At 42.4% G+C, this 23,735-nt stretch overlaps 2 protein-coding genes across 4 annotated transcripts in view; both read right to left on the reverse strand.

Moving 5' to 3' along the window:
• Positions 1-984, reverse strand: part of LOC134079780 (prolyl 4-hydroxylase subunit alpha-2-like) — a 32,439-nt gene extending 31,455 nt beyond the window's left edge. Inside the window, exons 1-2 of the mRNA XM_062535855.1 lie at positions 847-984; positions 349-445 (exon numbers count right to left, since the gene is read on the reverse strand). Of these exons, the coding sequence (XP_062391839.1) occupies positions 349-445; positions 847-928 (179 nt within the window). The 5' untranslated portion in view covers positions 929-984. The remainder of the gene's footprint in view (positions 1-348; positions 446-846) is intronic.
• Positions 985-4,072: 3,088 nt separating this feature from the next.
• LOC134080182 (prolyl 4-hydroxylase subunit alpha-2-like) lies at positions 4,073-22,869 on the reverse strand. 3 transcript variants are annotated; one of them, XM_062536475.1, is made up of 16 exons: positions 22,734-22,869; positions 19,378-19,472; positions 18,499-18,595; positions 17,992-18,143; positions 17,071-17,208; positions 15,140-15,379; positions 12,208-12,407; positions 11,494-11,670; positions 11,294-11,364; positions 10,299-10,398; positions 9,904-9,957; positions 8,770-8,793; positions 8,583-8,648; positions 7,649-7,717; positions 6,883-6,979; positions 4,073-5,625 (listed from the first exon to the last, which is right to left on the reverse strand). In XM_062536475.1, exons 2-16 carry the CDS (start codon positions 19,457-19,459, stop codon positions 5,555-5,557), a joined length of 1,638 nt encoding a protein of 545 aa, XP_062392459.1. In that variant the 5' UTR covers positions 19,460-19,472; positions 22,734-22,869; the 3' UTR covers positions 4,073-5,554. The 3 variants fall into 3 exon arrangements, with proteins under 3 accessions (XP_062392459.1, XP_062392460.1, XP_062392461.1); XM_062536476.1 differs by lacking the exon at positions 8,770-8,793; XM_062536477.1 differs by lacking the exon at positions 8,583-8,648 and having other exon boundaries at positions 8,734-8,793.
• Positions 22,870-23,735: the final 866 nt, after the last annotated feature.

A 23,735-nucleotide genomic window follows, 5' to 3' on the forward strand; every position in this document is an offset into this window, starting at 1 on the left:
CTTTGACCAGGACATGCTGCTGGCTTGGATCACACAAACTGGATCAGTATGTGAAATAGCAATAGGAGAACATGAATACACTCCCAAAATCATCTATCTCAACACTAATTTACAACATACAGTACACAGCAAAACCAAAATGGCATCTTTTAACATCATACTGTTTTTGACTAACCTCAAAATAAGGCTAACAGGAGAAAAAACAACCTGCAAACTTTTGCATGAATTCATTAAGCACATGAGTTAAGTGCTCAAAAGCACAATGGTGGCCAGGTACTGAAGCCACAAAATGTGCGTAGTACCACACAAGCCCAAAAGAGTAATTGACAAGTAGAAGATAAATGTTACCTCTTGAGGGACTTTAAAATGGCTTCCTCTGCTGTTATGTACTCCCCAAGATTCTTCACCAGGTCCTTACCTACCTCAAGGAGTTTGATCAGATGATCTAGAAATGTAGTTCACATTCACAAAACAGTGGCATTCACATCATTTGAAGAAGCTAATAACATAATTTTGTCCCGCAAGAAAAAAAGGTGTCACACAAAAACAAGGCTTAAAATAGGCCTTGTTCATGTTTTTTTCCAAATGTATTTATGTACACTCTGCATGTGAAGAATCTGACTGTTTTGTTTTGTTAGTCAAATGTAGGTGAATGCAACAGGATCTACTATGCATGAAGTAAAATATACTCCAAAAATCACTGCAAAAGCCATTCTATGCGTCATACACTGGCATTACTCATATAATACTCCATAATACAGTGACTGCACCCTGGAGATGGAAAATGTTATAATGACAACAACAAGCTGACTTTAACTGTTATTGTGTGGAATGAAAATACTGTACCCGTCGAAGAATAGAACTCTCTCTGTTCGGCACAAATAGTCCAGTGGATCAGAATAGCGAAGATAAAGCCCTTTACTTTCATTTTCTCACAAGGATCTGGTCAGACCCAACACTAGACTCATGGAGGTTGTGCACAGGATGGCCTGAATACAGCATCTGGCATAAAAGCCTTTCAAAGCTAGAGTGCCCTTCCATTTGGGTGAATGGTTCTCAGCTTCAGACATGATGCAAGCCAGGCTTCTGATTGCTTCACCATTGTCCTAACCACAAAAACTACACTGTAATTCTTATTGCTAATTGTATTGTTTGTTTGCCTCCAAACCTTGTGTAAAAACTCTTTGCTCGGCCACTAAGTAATGCTGGATGGAAATGATGCTGCAAGAATGTCCAGTCAGTCATGACCATTTGAAGCAGTTATATACTGTAAGTCTGACAGTGGAATCGGTTGATTTAGTTGCAGACATGCACATAAAGTCAATTTATCATAAAATCATTTTAAAATCATAAAAACATTTATTTGTTTGTAAATAAGTGTAAAAAAAAGCAAACACGAAAAAAAAACATTTGTTTTATATCTGATGAAGTTTTCACTCTACTCTTTTCCAGCCACTTCAGCCTGTTAGTTAGTTAGTGACTCTGACTGACTTTTCTAAAAATGATTTCCCGCTACCCGCCACCAGCCCACTGCCGATGCCTTGAGCACGACCACCTTCTGTATATTATAAACACAAACAAAATGTTGGCTAAATGTAATAGTCAAAGTTAAATCTTGATGAAGGTCCAGGTCCAGACTTTCATGTCTCAGTTTTACAGGCATTTGCATGCAAAACATGCAATACACAAATTTTACACTACATTTCTTGGTTGGGAACTGTATATCCACATATGTAATGTTCACATTCAAAAGCATTCCAGTAAAAAAACATTGTTTCCCTTTACTGTTTACTACAGGAGGTACAGTAGAGATACTGTTTATAGTATAGGCCTAATAGAACGGTAAAAGTTTTACAGTATTGCTTACAGTGAACAAAATATCCATGAAACACACAAGAGCATTCTGAACAAAAAAACAACAGCAAAAAGCCCAGATATAAAGGGGGAACTAAAAAAAAAAATGCCACCACCATTCTTACATCTCTATCTTGCCCTCTCCTTGGGCCTGCTACTCTCACTGCTCCTGCACCTCCTACTGCACCTCTCACTGCATCTCTCACCGCTCCTGCACCTCCTACTGCACCTCTCACTGCATCTCTCACTGCTCCTGCACCTCCTACTGCACCTCTCACTGCTACTCTCACCGCTCCTGCACCTCCTACTGCACCTCACACTGCTACTCTCACCGCTCCTGCACCTCCTACTGCACCTCACACTGCATCTCTCACCGCTCCTGCACCTCCTACTGCACCTCTCACTGCATCTCTCACCGCTCCTGCACCTCCTACTGCACCTCTCACTGCATCTCTCACCGCTCCTGCACCTCCTACTGCATCTCTCACTGCTACTCTCACCGCTCCTGCACCTCCTACTGCACCTCTCACTGCATCTCTCACTGCTCCTGCACCTCCTACTGCACCTCTCACTGCATCTCTCACCGCTCCTGCACCTCCTACTGCACCTCTCACTGCATCTCTCACTGGGTGAGCTCTTCTCCCTGGGCCCCTTGTTCTTACTCTTCCTCATTCAGACATTACAGTATATTTGTCTTTTTCTGTTTCTGTTTCCAAAAACATCACCTCTTCCTTTACAGTAAGTGTTTAATGTAATAGAGAGAAATAACCCCTGCCACTGAGTCTGAGACAGACTGGAATCAGCTGTGGTTGGCCCCATAACCAACATAAATCATCTGTGTGCCAATTATTCAATTGTTTTTTATTATTATTATTATCAGATGAGATGTATTGTTTTTGAACTGATACCATTGCAGAAGCAGAGGTTACTAAGGTTTGAAATGTTGTGTGTTACAGTAACATCTGTTGTAGAAAAACTATCCATAATTTTGTTGAGAGGTATACTGTAACTTGCCTGCACTCGTTGATGGACTACGAATAAATCTGAGTTGAGCATTTAGATATAGTTCTTCTTCTTCTGTTCTATTTTGAATTTATGTGACCAAAAGAGTAACAGTAAATAACACTTTAATGAAGAATTAAATCAAGACACCCAAAGGCTACATACAAATGTACTGATGACCGAGAACTGAGATGAATAGGCCTGTAGCCTAATTAATATGTAGGGTAACCATGACTAAGGTATATATCGCAACTAAATGGTTTACATAGTGGTTAGCTTCATATTAACTTAAGTTGACCTATGGTTCATTTTGTGGCCTACTTCGTTCTGACTTGCAGTGTTCACTCAGCTTAAACAAGACATGCTGTTGTTGTTGTTGCCAACTCCTGGGCTGGTATCATAATCTAGAGCACGACCAAAGCAGTGGTGGTGTAATATAGAGCCTGAGGGAGTAAGTTCCATCCCCAATCATTTCAACGGCCGATCCGAATTTAAAGTGGCAATAAATTTAATTCACCTCAATCAGGTCACTCGCACTTTATTTTCTTTCTGCAGCACAGTCTGCAACACAGATATCTAATAGTTGCTACAGTAGTCAGCAAACGGAGCCCAAACAGAGACAGCAGCGTCACGATGACATCTATTGAGTGGTAGCCTACGCGTTCTGTATGTGATTCTGCCATGCTTATTGATATTTCAATACTTCAATGCAACTTCATTTGTAATGCTCTCATTTCTACCTAGTACTTTTTGGCTTAATTCATGGTCATGGTATTCACGGTTGAAGTCCTTGGGCGTACATGAATATGGGCTCAATTACACTTTGAATACTGTCATGTATTGACTTGAACATTCATCTTGATTAGCATCAGAATTACTAATATCAGATCAGCAATCTCAAGGGTGTTTCCCTAATATGTCTCTATGCATTAGACACGGACACCATGACTAAACGCTTTTAATGTCAGTTGTTGCACATTGATTTGAAGCGGTGTTACTGTGGTTAAGGAGCTGGGCTAGTGTGCAGTAGCCTGAAAGTTGTGAGTTCAAATCCCAGCTTCCACATTGTGCCCTTGAGCAAGGCACTTAACCCCAAATAGCAATGTAATATAGTTGACATATGTAAGCACTTTGGACAAAAATGTCTGCTCAATGTAATGTCATTTCAGAAAGTTGGGAATGAATATAAAAAAGAGACCTGAGAAATGAGTTTTAAAACAAGGTCAGGACTGTTTATTGTGTGCACTGTTACTTTTCACCAAAAGCACAAATGAACAGCAGAATAATTTATGCATGTATAAATAAAAACACTTGACATGGGTTGATTCATCGTTTGATGAATGCAGCATGTTGGTAAAAATCATTTACAAGATTGAATAATTGTTAAGATTTAGAAAAATAAGAGAGAAAAAAAGTTGAATGAAAACAATTTTAGAAAAAGAATTCCTTGATGCCACAGTTCCCAGATGGCAGTCAAGCTTCTTTTGGTCAACACCTGGAATGCAGCGGAGCCAAGCCCTCACCGTAGTCTACTAGTGACTGAGTTTACACGCACTTCAGTATCCCCATCCCCATTCAGTTCATCCACATTTTTCTTTTTATCATATTCAGGATAATGCTGTTTACATGAACACAGAGAAACCTGGTTATTAACCAACAACAAAATTCCATTAGCACAGTCCCGCTAGTTTGCATGAGAAACTGGGATACTGGGAGCAGTATAACAGTTTTTTTCCCGTAGTACTCCAGCTAGCACAGCCAAATTTCTCAAATCCGAGACATGGGTTTATCTGGGGTTCTGAAATCGGGATAATATGATGTTTATACGCGCAAACAAAAACCCAGGACACTTCAATCTGACCATAACCGGGATACTGAAGTGCATGTAAACACAGTCACTGTCTGGCCTTAAGGCTGGACACACCAAACCAACAGACACCAGACAGTTTCAGTGTCCACAGTCATATGCATCTGTGGACCAAGTTGAAACGTTGGGCATCACTGGATGTCTGTCAGCATATTTCTGGATGCTCTACCTGCGCCAGAAATGTTGGGTTTTAAGAGCACCTGCTGGGCTGTTCAGCTTGCCTACCAGTTGTCAAGAAGTGTAGTGTTATAATCGGACATTCCTCTCTGGATATATAACCCTGGTAGTTAGCGTTTTAGTTCTGGATGGCTAGATCTGATAATGTGGTTTCACCTTAATTGAAATTTCTCCCTTTTCGCCTCTGCCTCTTTCCTTCTTCCATAGCCAAACGGCCTGGGGCTGAAAATAGCAGTGCCATTCGCAGGTTCATTTTAGACATGCCCTCAATAACCCAAGTTACGTAGCAACTATATTACAAAACTGTCTATGGAGAGCAAGAGTAGTGTGAAAAGCAAAGGTAAGCAAGCATCTTGTTTATGTTTTAGATGTACACACATTTGCATAATGCATGTTGCACAGGTGCAGAATCTATGGCTAATGTTTGGGGTTGGTTTGGTGTGACCCTAGTATGGGGCTGCCATGGGTCTGTCTCCACGATGTCTCTGGTCTGGTCTGACGACATCCAGAAGCGCCTGGAGTGGTGCATTTTATAACAGGCATTTAAGGTGAAAAGTCTGTGTATCGGCATGTGTATTTGTGCTTGTGTGTATGTGTGTCTGTATTGTGTGTGTGTGTGTGTGTGTGTGTGTGTGTGTGTGTGAACATCTGAGCTCAGTCGCCCTCTGATAAGCCACATGGTCTTCTGAACTCCTGGCCCCTCTCATGGATCCACTTGTTTGACACTGTGGACAGAAAATGATGAAAGCCACATGACACACTCACAACATACAAAACAACTCTGGGTTGATACTGTATGCTCTGAATAGTTATATTAGTTGGGGACATCAAAAAGCTCAGTTTTGGGAGATTAAGATGAAAGTGTCGATATTTAATCCAGACTGAAACATCCCTGAGGTATGCAGAAATCCGAACATAAATACATCAGGTGGGAATGACAAGTTAAGTAGAGTATCATCCGCAAAGCAATATGGGCAAATCCATAGGATAATTGGATCTCACCCAATGAAGTGGTGCAATGAGAGAACAGGAGAGGCTCTAGTGCTGTTCCCTGTGCCACACGTGTGGTGAGGTCAAGATACTCTGATACCTGTCTTTGCCAAGACACTATGAATGAGCGTCATTCAAGGTGAGATGCCAACCAAGCTAATGAATACAGCAGAGGAGAATGTCATGGCTCACTGCATCAAAGGCTGTGAATAAGTCAAGTAAAACTGAAAACTGATGACAGAGCATCCTAGGCCAAGCTACTGTCAAGGCTTCAGTCACAGACAAAAGAGCCGTTTGGTAGCATTAAACCAGACTGCTTAGGGTGTGGTAGGTTGTCCTCAGAGGAAATCAGAAACTTGCTAGAACAACACTTTCTCAAGAAACTTTGACAAGAAGGGAAGAAGGGAGATACAGTACTGTAGGTCTATAGTTTTAGTAGTCGCATCAGTTGAATTTACTGTACTTTTCTAGAGCAAAAGTAACCCTTGCTTGTTCGAAAGAAAAAGGAACTTCTTTTGTTTGTATAAAGCACACTGAATGTAGGCTGGTAGTAAACCAGACCCTGGAATCTTTCAGATTAAGGGTCTGGCCACAAATAATGAAAATGGCCCAATTCGAGGGGCGGCACCAAGCATGCATTTGAAGATCTCACTGCACGCAATTGGATAACACTACGACCAATGTTTACTCTGACTGATTCTGGACTTCGACGCAATCGGATAACACTACGACCAAAAACAAAAGTTGTAGCGCTGTCGTCATCAGTTTAGCTCGCCCACACCTTTTTTGGTTACCACAGATAGTTGGGGTAAACGTAACATCACTGCTCGTGGCCACAGTATCTTGGCGACACAATTCAAATTGTGCTCTCGCAAGAACTCTGGATTTCCAGGGTACACTGAATGACCTTTATGAATGAAATGTGCTAGCTACAGCATATAAACACACTTGACTTGTCTTGACTGCAGAGAGACATGAAACAAAGCTCTTACCCCATTTGCTTCCCACTAATACAGGGCATGCCGCATGTCTGGTTCGATAGTCTCCTTCACCACTTCGGAACAGGTTATACCAAAACACTGCCGTTCCCTGCAGATAAACACAGACGGTGATGAAGTGTCAGTCAGAGAGGAATACAGACAACATGTCAGTACTTACCACTGACCTCTGGTGAATAAGCCTGCAAAAGGGTTTTTCAATGAACAGAGCTGCGTTGACGGAGCACTCTAAATGGGAACCTAAGCTTAAATGGGTATGCTGTTGCGTTATACTGTATTACAACAGCAGGGGCAGGGAGCCCCAGAAGCATAATAATGATAATAATAATAATACATTTTATTTGGGGCGCCTTTCATGGCACTCAAGGACATCTTACAACAACAGTCAATATAAAAACAACAAATAATAACAATAATAATAATAACATACTAGATCATAAAAATAATGTTAAAGGGAGTAGGCCTGTTTAAAAAGGTGGGTTTTTATATGTGACTTAAAAGTGGAGAGTGAGTCAATGTTCCTGATGCTAAGCGTACAGCCCTGTCTTGAAGGTATGGAGCAGAATCTTAAAGTCCATACGAAATTTGACTGGAAGCCAGTGGAGCTGTTGCAGAACAGGTGTGATGTGATTAGTGGATGGGATCCTGGTGATGATGCGGGCGGCAGAGTTCTGAACCAGTTGGAGTTTAAGGATGTACTCGTGGAGCAGACCAAAGAGAAGAGAGCACGGCAAGGAGATAATTATTGCGTAAGTCTCACCTTCCGGGGCCAGATGACGGCACCAAAGTCAGGGAACACTGTCGCGCCTCCCGCGTCCACATCCGTCATCTGGCACAGGGGACAAAAGACCAGTGAACAGACAGCACAAATGCCCAGACACAACAACGGAGATGCTACGGAGATCTACACCGTCATCATGATCCTCTCTGCCTTACCGGCTTCAAAAAGGGACTCAGGCGCACAAGAAAAAAACATGCATCCCTCAGACACACAAACAGTAATGCAACACATGAAGCAAATGGAGATGGGGAAAAGAATGAGACGACAAAAGAGACAAAAGAGGAGAGATGCCATGTGATGCAGAAAAAGCAGCCAGAGTAAAAGCATTATGCCGTCCTCCATGTAGATTAGAGCAATTGCCCCTGGAATGCAAATATATATTTGGCAAAAATCTGCAGGGGACAGTTTATTCATTCTTTGTGACATGTTAAAGATGTGCAGTCTAAAAAAAACAATATATGGATATTTACACCCATCTGTAATGTTCTAGTTCGTAATCATTAAGCTGTGTGTGGGTTTAGACTCTGGTTGTCCTGTTGCCCCTGCATATTTCACATTAACCAGCATGTTAGATGGTACACGACTCTCCACAATATAGCACTGAAATTGACTGACACAGAACAGGACTATGCACTGGGGAAATGGTGCAAGTGTTCAAAGGTTTCACCAGTTTAGCATTACTGCACTCCGATCCCTCTCCCCTCCCAAATACTGTATTCTGTAAATAAGTATGAAAACGATGCTGCAAAGCTGTCTGTTGAATAGGTAAGTTGCAGCAGACATGTCAATCAACTGAAGTCCATTATTGAAAGGGAGTTTGTGCATCAAGTCATATACATTACAATGCCAAATGGTGGGCTTCGCACTGTCCACCATCAAGGCTGTAATACCACAAACGCATACTTATACTTACATAATTTAAAAATGTAGCCACACGATTTCCAGTGCCTAATGTTTTGAATGCATCAGGCTCATCTTTCTATGAAGATAAAATTTGAGAGCAAAGACAGATGTTGAAGCCTTATCATTTAAATGCGCGCGTGATGGCACGCGCGTGTACTTACGTAGTTCAGATAGGTGGCAAGTCTATTTCCGTCAACCTTGAGGTTGCTGTCAAAAGGGCGCTGTCAAAATACAGATGTTGGTGAGTGGTGACTTTACAATGGAGAATGCACTGCAGAACTGCAGGACTCAATCCACAGCAGAGAGTATTAAATCTAACAAGCAGTTGACTGTGGGAGTTTTGGCCCAATTCAGACCCATAGACAAGTACCATCTGGGTAGTTGCTCAAAATGCTTGAAATGTCTAGCTAAGCAGGTCAAATGAACATTAACATTATACATGTACATTGAATGTCAGGGAGTTATTGGACAACTTCTTAGTGGTGGGAAGGGTAATCTTATGATGTTCACCAGATACCTTATACACCTTACACCTTATACACAGTAAGGATGTGACCCCTGTGTGTTGAACACATGAAGTGTTCCATTCAAGTATGTGTTACGTCTGACACTGTCTGGGAACTCACAGAGAAGCTACACTAGGCGCGTAACTGAAGTGCTCCGTTCGCGTCCGTAAATCAATTATAGAAAATTAGTCTATTTTTTTCTGAAACGTACAGTACGCGCCGCTGATTATAGTGGAAGCTAATTGTTGCAGCAGACGCTACGCTAACGGAACGCTTCAGCTATACGTGTCCGGCGCTGGTGTAGCTTCCCTGTCAAGACACTCTAGAGCTACACTATAGAAGTAATAACTGAGAGCAGAGTCCATGTCACATGAGACTTATACGTCATGTGCATGGCAAGAGAGCTCTACAGTTTTTTTTAACTCTGGACACTGCTGTTCCCGTCCGCATCCCTCTGGAACAGTGAACACTGGGCAAGTCCAAAGTACTGGTATTCTTTTGAGAAAGTGAGGAGAAAAACAACAGCCTGTTCTCACATACTACATAGTATAACAAAGATGTTCCGTATACACTAGATATTCTATGTATTGGCAGCAAATGTATTCACACAGTCAGCTGAAATGGTACAGTACACAAAATAAATGGCAGGTTCAATTACAAATGTTATAACTCTCCCATACTAATCATGACAATTTGGACTATGTTGGTCTAATGCATGCAAATAAAAGGGATATGGGGGAACAAAACTGTATGTTGCACTACATCTTACAAAATGACAAGCACATGGACTAAGAACTGCCAAGCTGATGTAAGACCACTACTTACTCTTGAGAAGTCAAAGTGAGGTTCGTACTGTCCTCCTACGCCATAGTTAGCCACCTGCCCACAGAACACAGCCATGTAAGCGTCCACTCAAACAATCAAACAAACACACACACACACAAATACATGCGCACACACACACACACACACACACACACACACACACACACACATCCTCCGACCCTAACACAACTTGAGACTCTGAACTCATTCACAAAACAAAAGGTTAGCATCTACCTAAACATCATTTGCTATCTGTGAGACTATGGGTGCCTCTCAACATCCCTCCTCAATCCTCGATGCTCCGCCCTATCTAGTTCAGTGAGGACGAGGACCGAGGAAGGAAGGGAGGATGTATAAAACACGAATGAGAGGCACCCTATGTGGTGGTGTCATACCTGAAGCAACTCTGCAGTCTTCACTGTGAGGCCTGTGATGTCCTCTATTCTCTGATTGACACGTTCAATGACCGGGTCCTCTTCTCCCTCTAGCCAAGCACTGTGAATGAGTCATACATCCTGAGTCATAGATCCACTCACTCTAGCTTTTCTACATCAATGTCTGGTATTGCATTCAATTGGGGCCAAAATGGCGAACAAGAGATCGCCTACAAGTGTAAACAAATCACATGTCCACACATAAAGAATGGACGCGTATACAGGTGGTTACAAGTGTCAAGATCTGGCCTTGCTGACGTCTGATAAATGTATAAAATGGCCGCTGTCAATGGCAATGGGTTTTGTGCTTCTGATTATCACAATGGAAATGAAAGTGAGTCAGCAAGTAATCCTATTATTTCTGTGCACAGAAATGAAATACAATCACAATTTGGGGGGCGTTGTGGCGCAACAGGCTACAGCACTCATGCCATAATGATTCCGAGTGCCCACGGGGACCCAGGTTCGAGTCCGACCTGCAGTCATTTCCGAGTCCCACCCAATCTCTCTCTCCCACTTGCTTCCTGTGACTGTCACTCTCTTCACTATGAATAAAGGCAAAAAAGCCCAAATGTGTATCAATTTGTCAACGAGTCCATTTTCTATGTGTGGACACATAAAATATTTTTTGCCTGTCGGAGATTTCTTACAAGGCATTAGGCCCTAATTGTATGTGATAGTCTGGGACTTCATTCTAGCCCAACTCTCACCGTCAAGCGAGGGGAAAAAATGTAGTCTCATGCTCTGGTGTTATCTTCAACCTTTGCAGATCCTGCAGGTCTTTATGAGTTTGGCGCCACCTTGTGGCGACTGAGGCACTATTCCATCAATATGTGTATTATTCGGTATTATTCAGCCTTGATGAATGCTTACAATACAATACCATAATGAAACAAACAAACAAACACAAATCCAAACACAATCAACTACACCGTCAACGTCACTGTTTCACTCACCTTTTTGATACTCTGTAACTGGCCGTGGTCAGAATGCCGGTTTTGGGGTCTCTCACGGTGGCCCTTGCCAGCTGTTGAAAAATATGTTGTTCTTTCAATGCAATAAATTCCATTCCATTCCATAAACAAATCACGTTGTTCTAATTCCTCCCTTCCTGACAATCCAGACTGAAATGCGATATCCATGTTTTAGCTCTCACCCTGGGCTTGGCGATTTCCTTGATCTTCTCGATCTCCTCGTGGGAGAGCGCGTTGAGGTACCGCACGATGTGGGGGCTGTCCCACTCATCCTCCTCCAGCATGGGCTTGAACAGCAGCCTGGGGTTCCTGTTCCCGTCGTGGTAGCGGCAGAACAGGCGGCTACGTTTCCTCTCCGTCTGAGGAGAGATAGGAGGGAGAAAAGCAGAGGGGGTTGAGGCTGGGTTCTGGCGCAGATCTGGGCCAGATCTGGGCTGTAGCGGTGCTGGGAATCACAGGGTGGACACTGACTGATGCAGCAGACTTGGCCCCTGGTGTGGTGGGACTGTCTGCCAGAACTGGATCAGACGCTTGCCAATGGATTCAATGGATTTCTGAGAAAGGGAGAAGCTCCCCAGATAAGGGAACTAATGCACAGCTTAATCTCACTCAGATTCACACACATTTCATTTCCTTTGAAAAGCTTCAGCATAGAGTGTCCTCTTGCCTTACTGCACAGTAACAACGGGAGCTATCATACTAGACAGGTCCCACTGCTTGATAAAAATATTCAACTCAGTGTGTACAAGTTACTTTGACATATTTTCTTTCAATTGACTTTAATATTGAAAAGCTTCATCTCCACATAAAGGTAATGTGTTTAGAATATAACCCATGAATAACCATAACCAATGGTCAAAATGCAAATCAACAGAGAGAATAGCCTTCCATCTCACCATTTTAACTCCCTCTCCCCTGCACAGGCCCTCATAGATCTCTCTCTCGGGCAGGTAGTCACGCGGACGCTCATACGTGTCCAGCTGGATGGGCTGCTCAGAGGCCGGCGCCTTAGTCGTCTCGGCCGTCTCACTCAGCTCCTTGGCCAGCAGCTTCTCAAAGTAGCGCAGGTTGCTGCCTGCCCTCTGGTGGCCAGGATCTGTAAGTGCGCAGAACGGACGGTCACAGTGAATAAACATTTTAGTAATTGAAAGTTAGACTAGCAATGTCTCACTCAGCTGGTATGCTAATGCTCTCAAAGCATAATGCCTCATCAGCAGTATGGGTCATCTGAGACACTAGACACCTTTTCTCAGTGGCTCACTTGCATAGGTAAGGGAAAATCTGCTAAAGCAATCAAAATGATGATTGCATTTACAGAGCTCGGACACGAGCTAAAAAAGAATGCACCCCTGGTATGTTGAGGCTTAGTGTGGTTCCTCCTTCAGAGCTGTGGAGAGGAAACCATTATGCATTGAAATGGACACATTGACAAAAAAAGTGTCCTTGGTGTTGTCGTTTGTTATGGTAAACACTGGGCATTGGTCAGACACCGTCTAACCCAGCCTAAAGCCAGACCACATAATTACAGCTTTCAACTAGAGCACGGCTGAGAGAGTGCAGTTCACCACCAAGACCAGTATAAAGTGTGTGTGTGTGTGTGTGTGTGTGTGTGTGTGTGTGTGTGTGTGTGTGTGTGTGTGTGTGTGTGTGTGTGTGAAATCATATGAAAAACCACCATGAAATATACAGCAGAGAGCCAACAAGCCGGACATCCTCCTACCACTGGCAGTGAAACTGAGAAGCAGGTTTAAGCATATGGAGTAAGTCACAGGGGTACAACACAGACCAAGAAAGGCTGAATAGCTAAAAAGCTCAAATCTATCTCCGCGATAGCAACTGCTTCCAGGACAGTGACCACACTACACACACACACACACACACACACACACACACACACACACACACACACACACACACACACACACACACACACACACACACACACACACACACACACACACACACACACACACACACACACACACACACACATCAGCTGTCCGCAGCAGTGGAGGGAGAATGAGGTACAGGAGGCACGTTCGGCACGTAGCTCTTTCATATGTCCTCACTAAACCAGAGGTTTTTTGTCAACACATTACAGACAAAAAACCTTCCTAGCACAACTACAATTATGACATTACCAAAGAACAATAAAACAGTTAAAAAAAAAATCCCGTTGAGCAATATACCTACAGTTCCAGTGTTTTTATTTGCTTCTTAATAATACCCAGAGGTGCATAAACGCAATAAAAGAGAAATAGAGTGCACACACACTAGAGAATTGTGCAACGCTATCTTTTTCCATCGTACATTTAGGATTGCATCATCATCAGTCAAAATCTGTTTTCATTTATTTTCACAACAGAAAGGAACATGTGCCAACAAAAGATAAGTAAAGAGACTTCCTATATCTTGTTGCTCTGAAAAATTATGCAACTGATGTTCTCCATCTGCTAAGTTGATCCCATTCCCACTACGTTCAGTAAGACTGTGTTTAGTTGCTTAGGTCCCATTCCCACTATGTTCAGTAAGACTGTGTTTAGTTGCCTAGAGGACAAAGGGCTGGTGACTGAACCATTCTTTACTCTCTGGCATCTTCCCTCAGGAACTAAAAAGAGCGGTCATGGGAATTCTCAAAGAAGAGCATTCTGAATCCTCTAATTTTAAACATATTCAGGCCGATCTCTAACCTCTCCTAAAAAAAACACATTTATCTCTACTGCTTCCATTACAAATTTGTGGGGACCAATCACAAACTGGCTTATCCACCTGGTGCACCCAGGTCGTTGGTCTGATTGGTTGAAAGAGTATACACGCAGACCGAGTCATTTGAACTATGCCCATTGATCAAGCCGTGCAGTATAAATACGTCGCAGACTCCCCAGACTAAGGTTCAATCTCAAAAGATTGAGTTTGGTCTGGTGATAGCCAGGATAGAGTAAATGTTTTGTTGTCAAGGATTTAAATAAAACCAGTGCCATTTTAAATAAAATGGCACTGGTCTCTCAACTACTTAGATGTCCACAGGATTTACGGTCTGGTTTTCGCCCCCATCATAGCAGAGAGACAGCTTTGGTCAAGGTATGACATTAGAATGAGCATGGATGAGAGCAAACTTTCGATTCTACTTTTAGACCTGAGTTCCATGCTTCACACAGATGACCACAGCATCCTTTAACAGGCTGAACGATCTGGGTTGCCATTCCTGGCTCAGTCCTACAGTACACTGGTTCAACACCAATCTGATTGGTAGAGATGTCATCTCTCTCTTGGCGTTCACACCATACGGGGTCCCTCCAGGACTCATTCTTGGCACCGTACTATCCAGCTTCTACATGCTGCCTTTGGGACACATCATTAGGCAACATCAACAGGCTTAACTTTCATAGCTATGCAAATGATGCAAAACAGTACAGTTCCCTATCACCACATGACACCAGCCCCACTGATGAATTGATGTGGATGTCTCATAACTTGCTGCATCTAAACAAAGACAAGACTGACATATCTACCATGTCCCAAAAGATGTATTTTACCACGTCAGAAACATTGCTAAAGAACGGACATTTTTCCCTAAGCAGATACTGAGAAAATCTAATTTTCTGTCATTCAATGTTCTCTTTTATCTGTTATATGTTTACCTTTCTATTTCACCATTCTTATTATTTAATGCAAAGTTTTACTGTATTTACAATAATTTCTCTGCTGTGCAATGCTAGTCACTTTTCATTTGACATAATATTTTCCTATACTGGTGCTTACTGTTCTGCACACTGCATTGCATTTTTTTTTTTTCATATTTGATCGATTGATTGATTGATTGATTACCCATGGACACCAGGCGTCGGGTGAGCTCGATGGCTCGGGGCAGGTCCCCCATCTGGTACACGGAGTAGCTCAGATAGTCCAGGATGTCGCTCTTGGGCACGTCGGCCTCCTCGCCAGCGTCCACCTGCCTGAGGGCCTGCTGCATCCACAGCACGGCGTGGTAGTAGTCCACCTCGTTGTACGCCGTCTTGCCCATGTCGTAGCAGTCGTCCACCGTCAGGTGAGTGTTGTACCGCCCACCTGGGGACACCAGACAGCCCAAACGTTATGTTGACAATTCAGCGCCTGAGCCTTTCAACTAGCCTTCTCAAACACAAGTGGGTCTTATACTGAGAGTAAAAACTCGGAGCAGCACAGATGAACTTAAACTGGGTTTTAATTAAGGTGCACAAGGGACTAACGCAGGCCTATTCAACTAGCGGCCCGCGGGCCAGATGTGGCCCGCTTCAAATTTCCTGTGGCCCGCGTGTCTCGTCATGAGAATGAGCTCGCTTTGACGGGTGTGCATAGATCTTCATATGATTGGCGAGTAGCGCACTGTCGGCCCGCCCCTATTGGCCAGACTAATTCTTCCAGTTATCTTCACTCAGAGAACACAGCACATCACTACACAAACTGACATTTCCAAATGTGTAACTAGTTTTAAATGTTATCATTAAATGTTGATTAAATTACGATTTCTTACCGCCAAAGATTCTAAACCTTGAGCGTGCGCAAATCAAAAATGTTACAATCATACCCGGTCTCCGTTCCTCCGAGCCCTCGGGAAAGTTAGTGAAGGAGCTGTGGTTTGTAGAGAATTGCCTCTTGACTTTATATTCCTTCTTTACAGCGATGGATTCGTTGCACAATAAACATGAAAGTCTCGTACTTGTTGCAGAGGGTAAAATGAACGATTCTCCTTGTCAATTAGACGTTTCTTTAGACAGAGCCATCTTCACTCCACTCGTGGGAATGTTATTGTTTGTGATTTGCGCAGGCTCGAAGTTTAGAATCTTTGGCGGTAAGAAATCGTGAAATAGATAAACAGAGGCAGAGCTGGCATTACTTTTTCTTTAAATTCAATGCTAAGTATATTTGAGAGATTGGCGCTGTAGGCTACTGTGTGTGTTTGAAACACTTATGAACCTAATTATCTTGAAGTAGGCTAGTTAAATCAACACTGCAATTTTTCCCACTGATGCATGATATGGCAGCTATCAGACATCAGGTATGAAATACTATGGTTAGCCTGGGTGTTTTCAAATACTTGTATACGTAGTTTGTGTGGCAGCCTATCACCTGTCTGAGAAGATTTATTTTATGGATATGGATAATAGGCTATGTTCTTAGTTTCTATGCCAGTGTATAAAATTCAATTGAATTGAACTGAATCTTACTCTGATTTTGTCAAATATTGTTGGATACAATTATTTTGCGGCGTCTTATTTTATGCGGCCCCTGAAAACCCAGTGATTTTTCCCTCCGGCCCTCTTGGTACTGAAGTTGAATAGCCCTGGACTAACGTTTCGATACTTAATGCATCTTCCTCAGAGTCCTGGAGTCTTGTTCCACAACAAAATAACAAGTCAGGTGTAAGTATGAGGAAACAGAAACAGCATGTGCAAGCTAAATACAGGATATTTTATATGATTTTCTGAACATGGTCTTGCACCATGCATCCATGCATGCTCTGATGGGTACAAAAGACTGTGCTGTGTTGAGACTGGTCTAGATATGGAATAAACATGAGAAGAGAGAAGGTAAGAAGAAAAACATCTCTGATGTGGCACTCAGGAAAACAGAGAGAGAGAAGAGAGAGAGAGAGAGAGAGAGAGATATCAGGAGGCCTGTTTTCATCACAGACAGTATTTCCATTACCCCAAAGGGCCTGATAAATTGGCTGTAGAGAGGCATCCTTGCATGCCTTCCTGACAGTGACTCATGCTCACCAGGCAGTTTGCCTTTGGAGAAACTCTCCGAGTCCAGTTTGTACGTGTCCTGCAGACGCATCAGAGCTTTGGCCGCGCCCTTCTCGTCCTCCTCATCAGGGAAGTACTGTCTGTGCACCGAAATATTGGAGATGAAGCCTGGATTATGTGAGAGGGAGAGAGAGAGGGAAAGAGAAAGAGAGAAAGAGAGAGAGAAGCAAGTTTACACATCTGTTGTTTATTCTGATATTCTTCAAATGTTTTTTCTTTTCTAAAACAGTAACATAATAACATAAACAGCCATAGCAGAGTTTGTTCGAGTACGACAGTTGTGACAAAGATGACAGATGAATGGAAAGACAGAGACTGGACCAGACCATCTGGTTGCCATGTAAACATCTGTCTCCTTCCTAAACAACTGAGCTTCTGGTATTCCTGGCTAATCCAGCTATTCCCCAACATATCAGTCTCCATCTTCGGGTTATCTTCATTGACCCTGACTAAAACTGTAACTCCTCCATTACCGTAGGTATTATTCAGTGGTTTCTGTCACAGCCAGAAGTAAATTCAAATCCCTCACCCTGGCCAACGGAACACATACTGATTCTGAGTCTTGTTATCTTAATTCTATAATCTATCTTTATTCTCCCTTTCGCCCACTGTAGTCCGCTGATAAGGGTTTGTCGGCCTTACATCAACCCAAACAGGTCACAGTCAAGACTCTTTTCGTCTGTGCTAAATGCTTTGTTCTAGCGGTAGTTTGGGGATTTTCAAAAATTGCTTGAAGACTAATCTGCTCACCTTGTATATAACTAATTAATTCTCCAGAGTCGTGGTTTGAATATGTTTGGTTATTGTTTTATGACATTTTATGATGATTGTGTCTGTGGACAAAGCATCATAAACAAAACTTAAACCATCAACATAGAGGTGTGTATTTACCATCAGAGGGGTCCTCAAGCACTAGGCTCTCCAGTGCAGACCACTCTGTGTTCAGTCTCTTCATTAGCTTGTAGGCATTCACAGGGTGAGACAGAAAGCCCTCAGGGTCGGATGTGGAGGCTCGCGTCAGGGCATCCAGTTTACTCGCCCAACTAAAACCAAGAGCAACCAGTTGATCCATTTATCCGTTTTCATTCAGTTACAGTATATAAATGTGGATTCCACCCTTGATTTCTTCTCTTAACTTAATTACATGGCCTTAAAATGAGCCTCCAATTGAACTATACGGTGTCCAAACAATTAGTTTCATTGTATGCCCATTCAATAGGCTGGCTATATTATGGAAACAAGATACATTTGTGATCAAGGTTCGAAAACACTGAATGACCGTGGTACCATGTCAAGTGAGAGGCCTCAACAACAACAAGACAGCTGTGCTTTAATGATCTGACCCCACATCCACAGGCAAGTCTAAATGGGGCTCACATGTTCACACTGCGTCTGTACCTTTTGACAGCTGCAAGTTTGGACTCCTCCGCTTTGATGTACTCTTTCAAGGACTGGACCAACTCCCTCTCTGTGAAGATCAGGTCTGTCATTTGCCCTGTGGGAAGGGGTGGGGAACAGCCAATGAAAGAATGTAGATAGGGATCTATTCCAACTGTCTGGCCTGCAGCCTAATGGCTGCAGTGCAACCTGCATCTGCAGAACGGTTACACTGAAGGTCTTCAGGGGGCGTAGTACAAATATGACAGTAACACGACAGCAAACCTCATCCCCAGCCGATCCAGCGTTGCCTCTTGTCCTGGATAGCTTTTCACAAACCACTGTGACTAATGGCAATCACTTTTGTTCTGCATTCTCGCTCTATCCATAACAGCAGATTTGTGATTGTATACAATCACCCTTCCCACTAAACCAACTGTGAATAACTTGAGCCAAAGAGGTAAAAGAACTGTGAAATATTTGGAGGTAAGCCTCAGTTTGTAAACACTAGCATTTGAAAAGTCATTTAAAAAATGTGTTTTCTTCTGCCAAACAAGTTATTTATACAATTTGGGTGTGTATGTGCACGCCTGTTTGTGAAAGCATAAAAGCTAAGGTCATTTCAGGACAGTGTCAGCTGAAATTTGAACTGGCCATTGTTGCAATTTCCTTTCAAGTCATGTCATGATAACACATAGCAAAAAAAAAAAAAAAAAAAAAAATACTTGTGCTGTTTAATTCTTGTTCACTGCTGAGTGGATTAAGAACAAGTTGGAGCAAGTAAGAAACCGGTGTCATTCCAAGACAAACAACTAGCAGTGAAAAAGTCAAACAACACAAGCACATTTTTTGTAAGTCATGGCATGACAAAAACACTCAAGGGTGTACATATAACTTTACCGATGGAGGTGAACACCTCAGCATCAGTCGTCTGACAAAGACAACACAGGACGAAAACCAAGATGGCGGAACACGACTGCATTTTTTGGCTGTATCTGCAAAGAGAGAAAAAGATAGAGAGGAGAAGAGTGAGATAACACAGAAATCATTTCAATCAAGTGTGCCAACTCCACATCCCAGACAAGTGGGATTCCCAACTGGGTGGATGTTGATCTGTGACATGCTGCAGCTAGCCAGAGGGTTGGACACAAACGGGCATCTCACACTGGAATGTGTACAGGAATCATATTGAAAATGAATCTGCAGTTGCTAAGCATATTCACAAACATGTGCCCTAGGAATACACAGGATGAAGTCAATTCCTCCTCTCTCAAACTAATGCCCTCCTTCAATTCATGACATCATGTGCTAGACCATAGAAGTTCCATAACGGAACTAAGTCTGGAGTTGTCTTTAAACAGCTGGTCTGCTATGTGTGTGTGTGTGTGTGTGTGTGTGTGTGTGTGTGTGTGTGTGTGCAAGTGTGCGTACGTGTGCATGCGTGTGCGCCTGTGTGTGTGGGTGGGAGCAGTCTGGGGGGGGCCTTCTTGCTCATCGCTCTCGCAGACTGAGAGGGGCTATTAGTTTGTGGTGGAGTGAGGCTCTGTGCTTCCTTCAGTAAACGTGGCTCCTTGGAAAGTGGAGTCTGAACAGTGTATTACTCCCACGCGTTCCCCCTGACATGACTAAGCAACATTCCAACACGTGAAGAAAACCTGGATGTTCTAGCTAGACGGAAAAGTACTTCTCAGTGTTGTAGTAACATCAGTGTTGTAGTAACATCTCTATCATCATCCTAATTTAAGTGTGCCCGTTTGCTGACCAAACCCATTGACACAATGTGGTGTGGAGCTGATTGGCACTATGTCCCGATTGGCCCATTTGCTCTGGGACAGGCTGACTGTATGTCAGAGAGCAGTCAGGCAGCACAGCGGCTGCAGCTGCTCCAGTTCGTTCTGGTGTGATGACTGTTTACTTCAGAGTCTGTGTGCGTGTCTGTGTACTTAGCAGCATGCTTCAGCTCACCCCACCGACATACTCTTCACTTTCACCTCCCTGCTAGCCATAGCTTTGCTCTGCCGCCAATTAAGGATTAACAGCACACTTGTAAAAGTATAGCACAGCTGTTCGATCAGAGACACACGTGCCAGTGATTACACTTGCAGAGGGTAAACATTCTTTTGTTTTACCATTCTCAACCATTATGTCACACACCCCTGTCAGTTTCATCAGCCTCATGTATAGGCAATGAATGGTGAAACATCTGGAAGTTCTCTGACTAATTACCTTGTATAGAGCCCCATTGAAATTCATTATTCTAGTAATCAAAATAGGTTATTATTTTGGTGCCCTAATATAAAACATTATAGCTTTAAAGAACCCAAGTACCCTTTAAAAAAATCCATGTACCCTTATGGGTGGTATTGATATAGGCCTACATAACTTTTTTTCCTTCAAGCATGATGAAAAAATATCTTATCTATTGTATACAATATACATCTTGCAACATAGGGCCACATGGCAAGAGAATAACGCTGACACAAATTACCATCAGTTTCATCAATTGCTTTATCCAAGAACAACTTGGATAACAACTTGCCAAATTGGCCATGTATGATTGAAAACCATTTTAATAAGGACATCTGGTGTGCATAAATTAGGGCAACCAAAGTCCACACAACTCCATACAACAACAAAATGTCACAAGCTACATTTTACAGAGCTTTTCATTACACTCAAACTTCACAGTCAAGGGGGAATCTCACTAATGTGTAGCCACCAATATGAAGCACCCTCCTGGCCAGTCATACTGTGTCTTAATGGGCTTATCAGGAAATTAGCTGAATGTCTTCTGTATAAAGCTCCTAATCTGAAGGTACTGAAACATCTGAAAAATTCTCAAGACTGAGAGTTATCTACTACAAATTCTACAAAAGCTCTCTGAAAATTCAAAAAGCCCCACTACATTTTGGAGAGCCCTCAAATCAAGTCACTTTATTTGTATGTAGCACATTTAAAAACAACAGGAGTTGACTCAAAGTGTTCCACAGGTAAGGCACAGAGATAGTTATTTGTACACACATGATAAAAGAAAAGCCCAGAATCAGGATAAAAAAACAAAAACTAGAAGAATGGAAATAAAATAAATTCAGGTAAAGAGGCATACAAGATTAATTCGAAGACAAGTTAAACCATATTAAACTAAGAATTGTAAAAAAAAGACTAAGAAAGAAAATATGAAATAATAAACCCCCCATTTAATCTCTGTGGATGACCATAATAGCAGTGACTGAAGGAATTACATAGCTGACCTAAATGCTGGACGCATTATTTGCTTCAGTGGATTTTGGTGCTGGTCTTAGAATAATGGACAACTGAACCTGAGTGAATGTCAGTTATGCAAATGTAGTAAAGCCTATCCAACCAAATATATGGGTGTATTAACATGTTTGCATAATTAACAATTAACTTTACAGCATTTCCCATCCATGAGGGCACATTTGGTTGGTTGAATTGTCCTTAACAGGAATGTACTAACTGGGGGCAGCAAATGACCCTCACTTGCCACCAATAAACACACAAAACATGTAGCCTACCTTACTTTCATAAAGAAATCAAATGCCTTGAATAGGCAAAGTATGCCCTAACCCCTCCAGCTACCTCAGGCCTCATAAGATATATTAGGCTACTGACAGCTAACGGTGTGAACATAAAGGTACACGTAGACGTGTCCGCTACCACGAAAATATTTCATTTCCCATCAGTTTCCTCTCCAAATTGTCCAAACAGTTCCATGCCTAATGAGGATAACAACTGGCCGTTCAATTAAACGGTAATAACGGTATTATAGGCCTACATACAATTGGTTAGAATGTGGCTATTTCAAGCATTTAGTGGATGTTAACTGGTCTATATTACACTGACATAGCCTACTGTACAAGTAAGCATTTTATCTGATGACGTGATTTGTGTCTAAATCCTAACCTCCAACTTCACATCACGGGCAACAAGGGGAGAGCATGGTTCGTACCGCCGTCTTCAGTATCGACATCGCTGTGATTTTAGCTTATCCGAGCCCTGGAAAAGCAGCTAACAGATATAACTTTACAGACGAGGTTTGTGTACGGGCCTATTAGCCTACATTATATTACAGTATACATAGGCCACCTTGATGGAGACTAGGCTACTAAGTCACAGACTACTCCGTTAAAAAGTTGTTGACTATGTTGACTACCCAGAAACATGTTACAACGTATCATAAAGGACTCGCAAGAGAGCAACAATGTTGCAACATTCAGAAAAATTATATGTCTTACCATACAAAACCTGGGCTCTGCAACAAATGTTTCTTGTGAATTCTGTGCATGCAGTAGTACCTAGGATACAAATTCCCCGATCTGAAATTTCGAGAAGCTCACTGAATTTTCCCCCTGCCACGTACCGAACTGGGACACTACTCAGCTAATAAACGCGCACTTACATTCTCAACATACCCACGTATTGCCATCGACATTACATGTTCGACTTGAATCACGTAGCCTCACGTGAACGTCGGTCAGCAGCCACACTTGCTTTCTTTTGAAGAGTGCAGGAAGGCAATTGAGTCCGTGGTCGCATACGCATACCACACATTTCGGCTACTGATATTGTACAACATTGTCATTTTTCTTTGATCCCTGACTGCAAATGTTCGTCACGGTTTCGTGGTCCTGTGTGGATTGCCTACAAACTGGTTTGTCTGAAGGAACCGAGATGCAGAACATGTGAATAGAATACAGTTGTCCTACGTTTCAGCCAGTGCATAATATCAACTTAAAATAGGCTATCTGACGTCATTTACAATGTTTCACTCATGTTTGCAAACATCTTTGCAGAATTACGGTAATTCACGCCATGCTGGTTTGCACGTTTACATTTCGAAAACCATGGGCTGTGGTCCGCTTTCATCCTAAGGGCCATCACACTGAAGCACTCACCTCATCGGTAGACGGAGGCTATATCTTTTTTATATTTTGAGTGTGAAGTAAAAAGTGTAAATGTCTCACAAGTTAAATATTTGCATTGTCTTACATAACTTTTTTTTTATTTTTTAAATAATTGAACTTGGCCTAGGCCTATTACAGGACCATAGGCCTACTAGACTAGGTAGAGTTAGTTTAAGGTGTAACATTCATTCAACATTCAAAAACAACTGTGCAGGAGGAGACGTCCATCACGTAGCCTACAGAGCTTGTTTTCTAAGTCTACCTTCAGCTATTTTTTATGATTTTGTCTGACCAGTAGGCCTACATCTTATTAAATCAAATCAAATCATATAT

This window comes from Sardina pilchardus, chromosome 5 (assembly GCF_963854185.1).
Source record: "Sardina pilchardus chromosome 5, fSarPil1.1, whole genome shotgun sequence".
In the NCBI taxonomy this organism is placed as follows: domain Eukaryota; kingdom Metazoa; phylum Chordata; class Actinopteri; order Clupeiformes; family Clupeidae; genus Sardina; species Sardina pilchardus.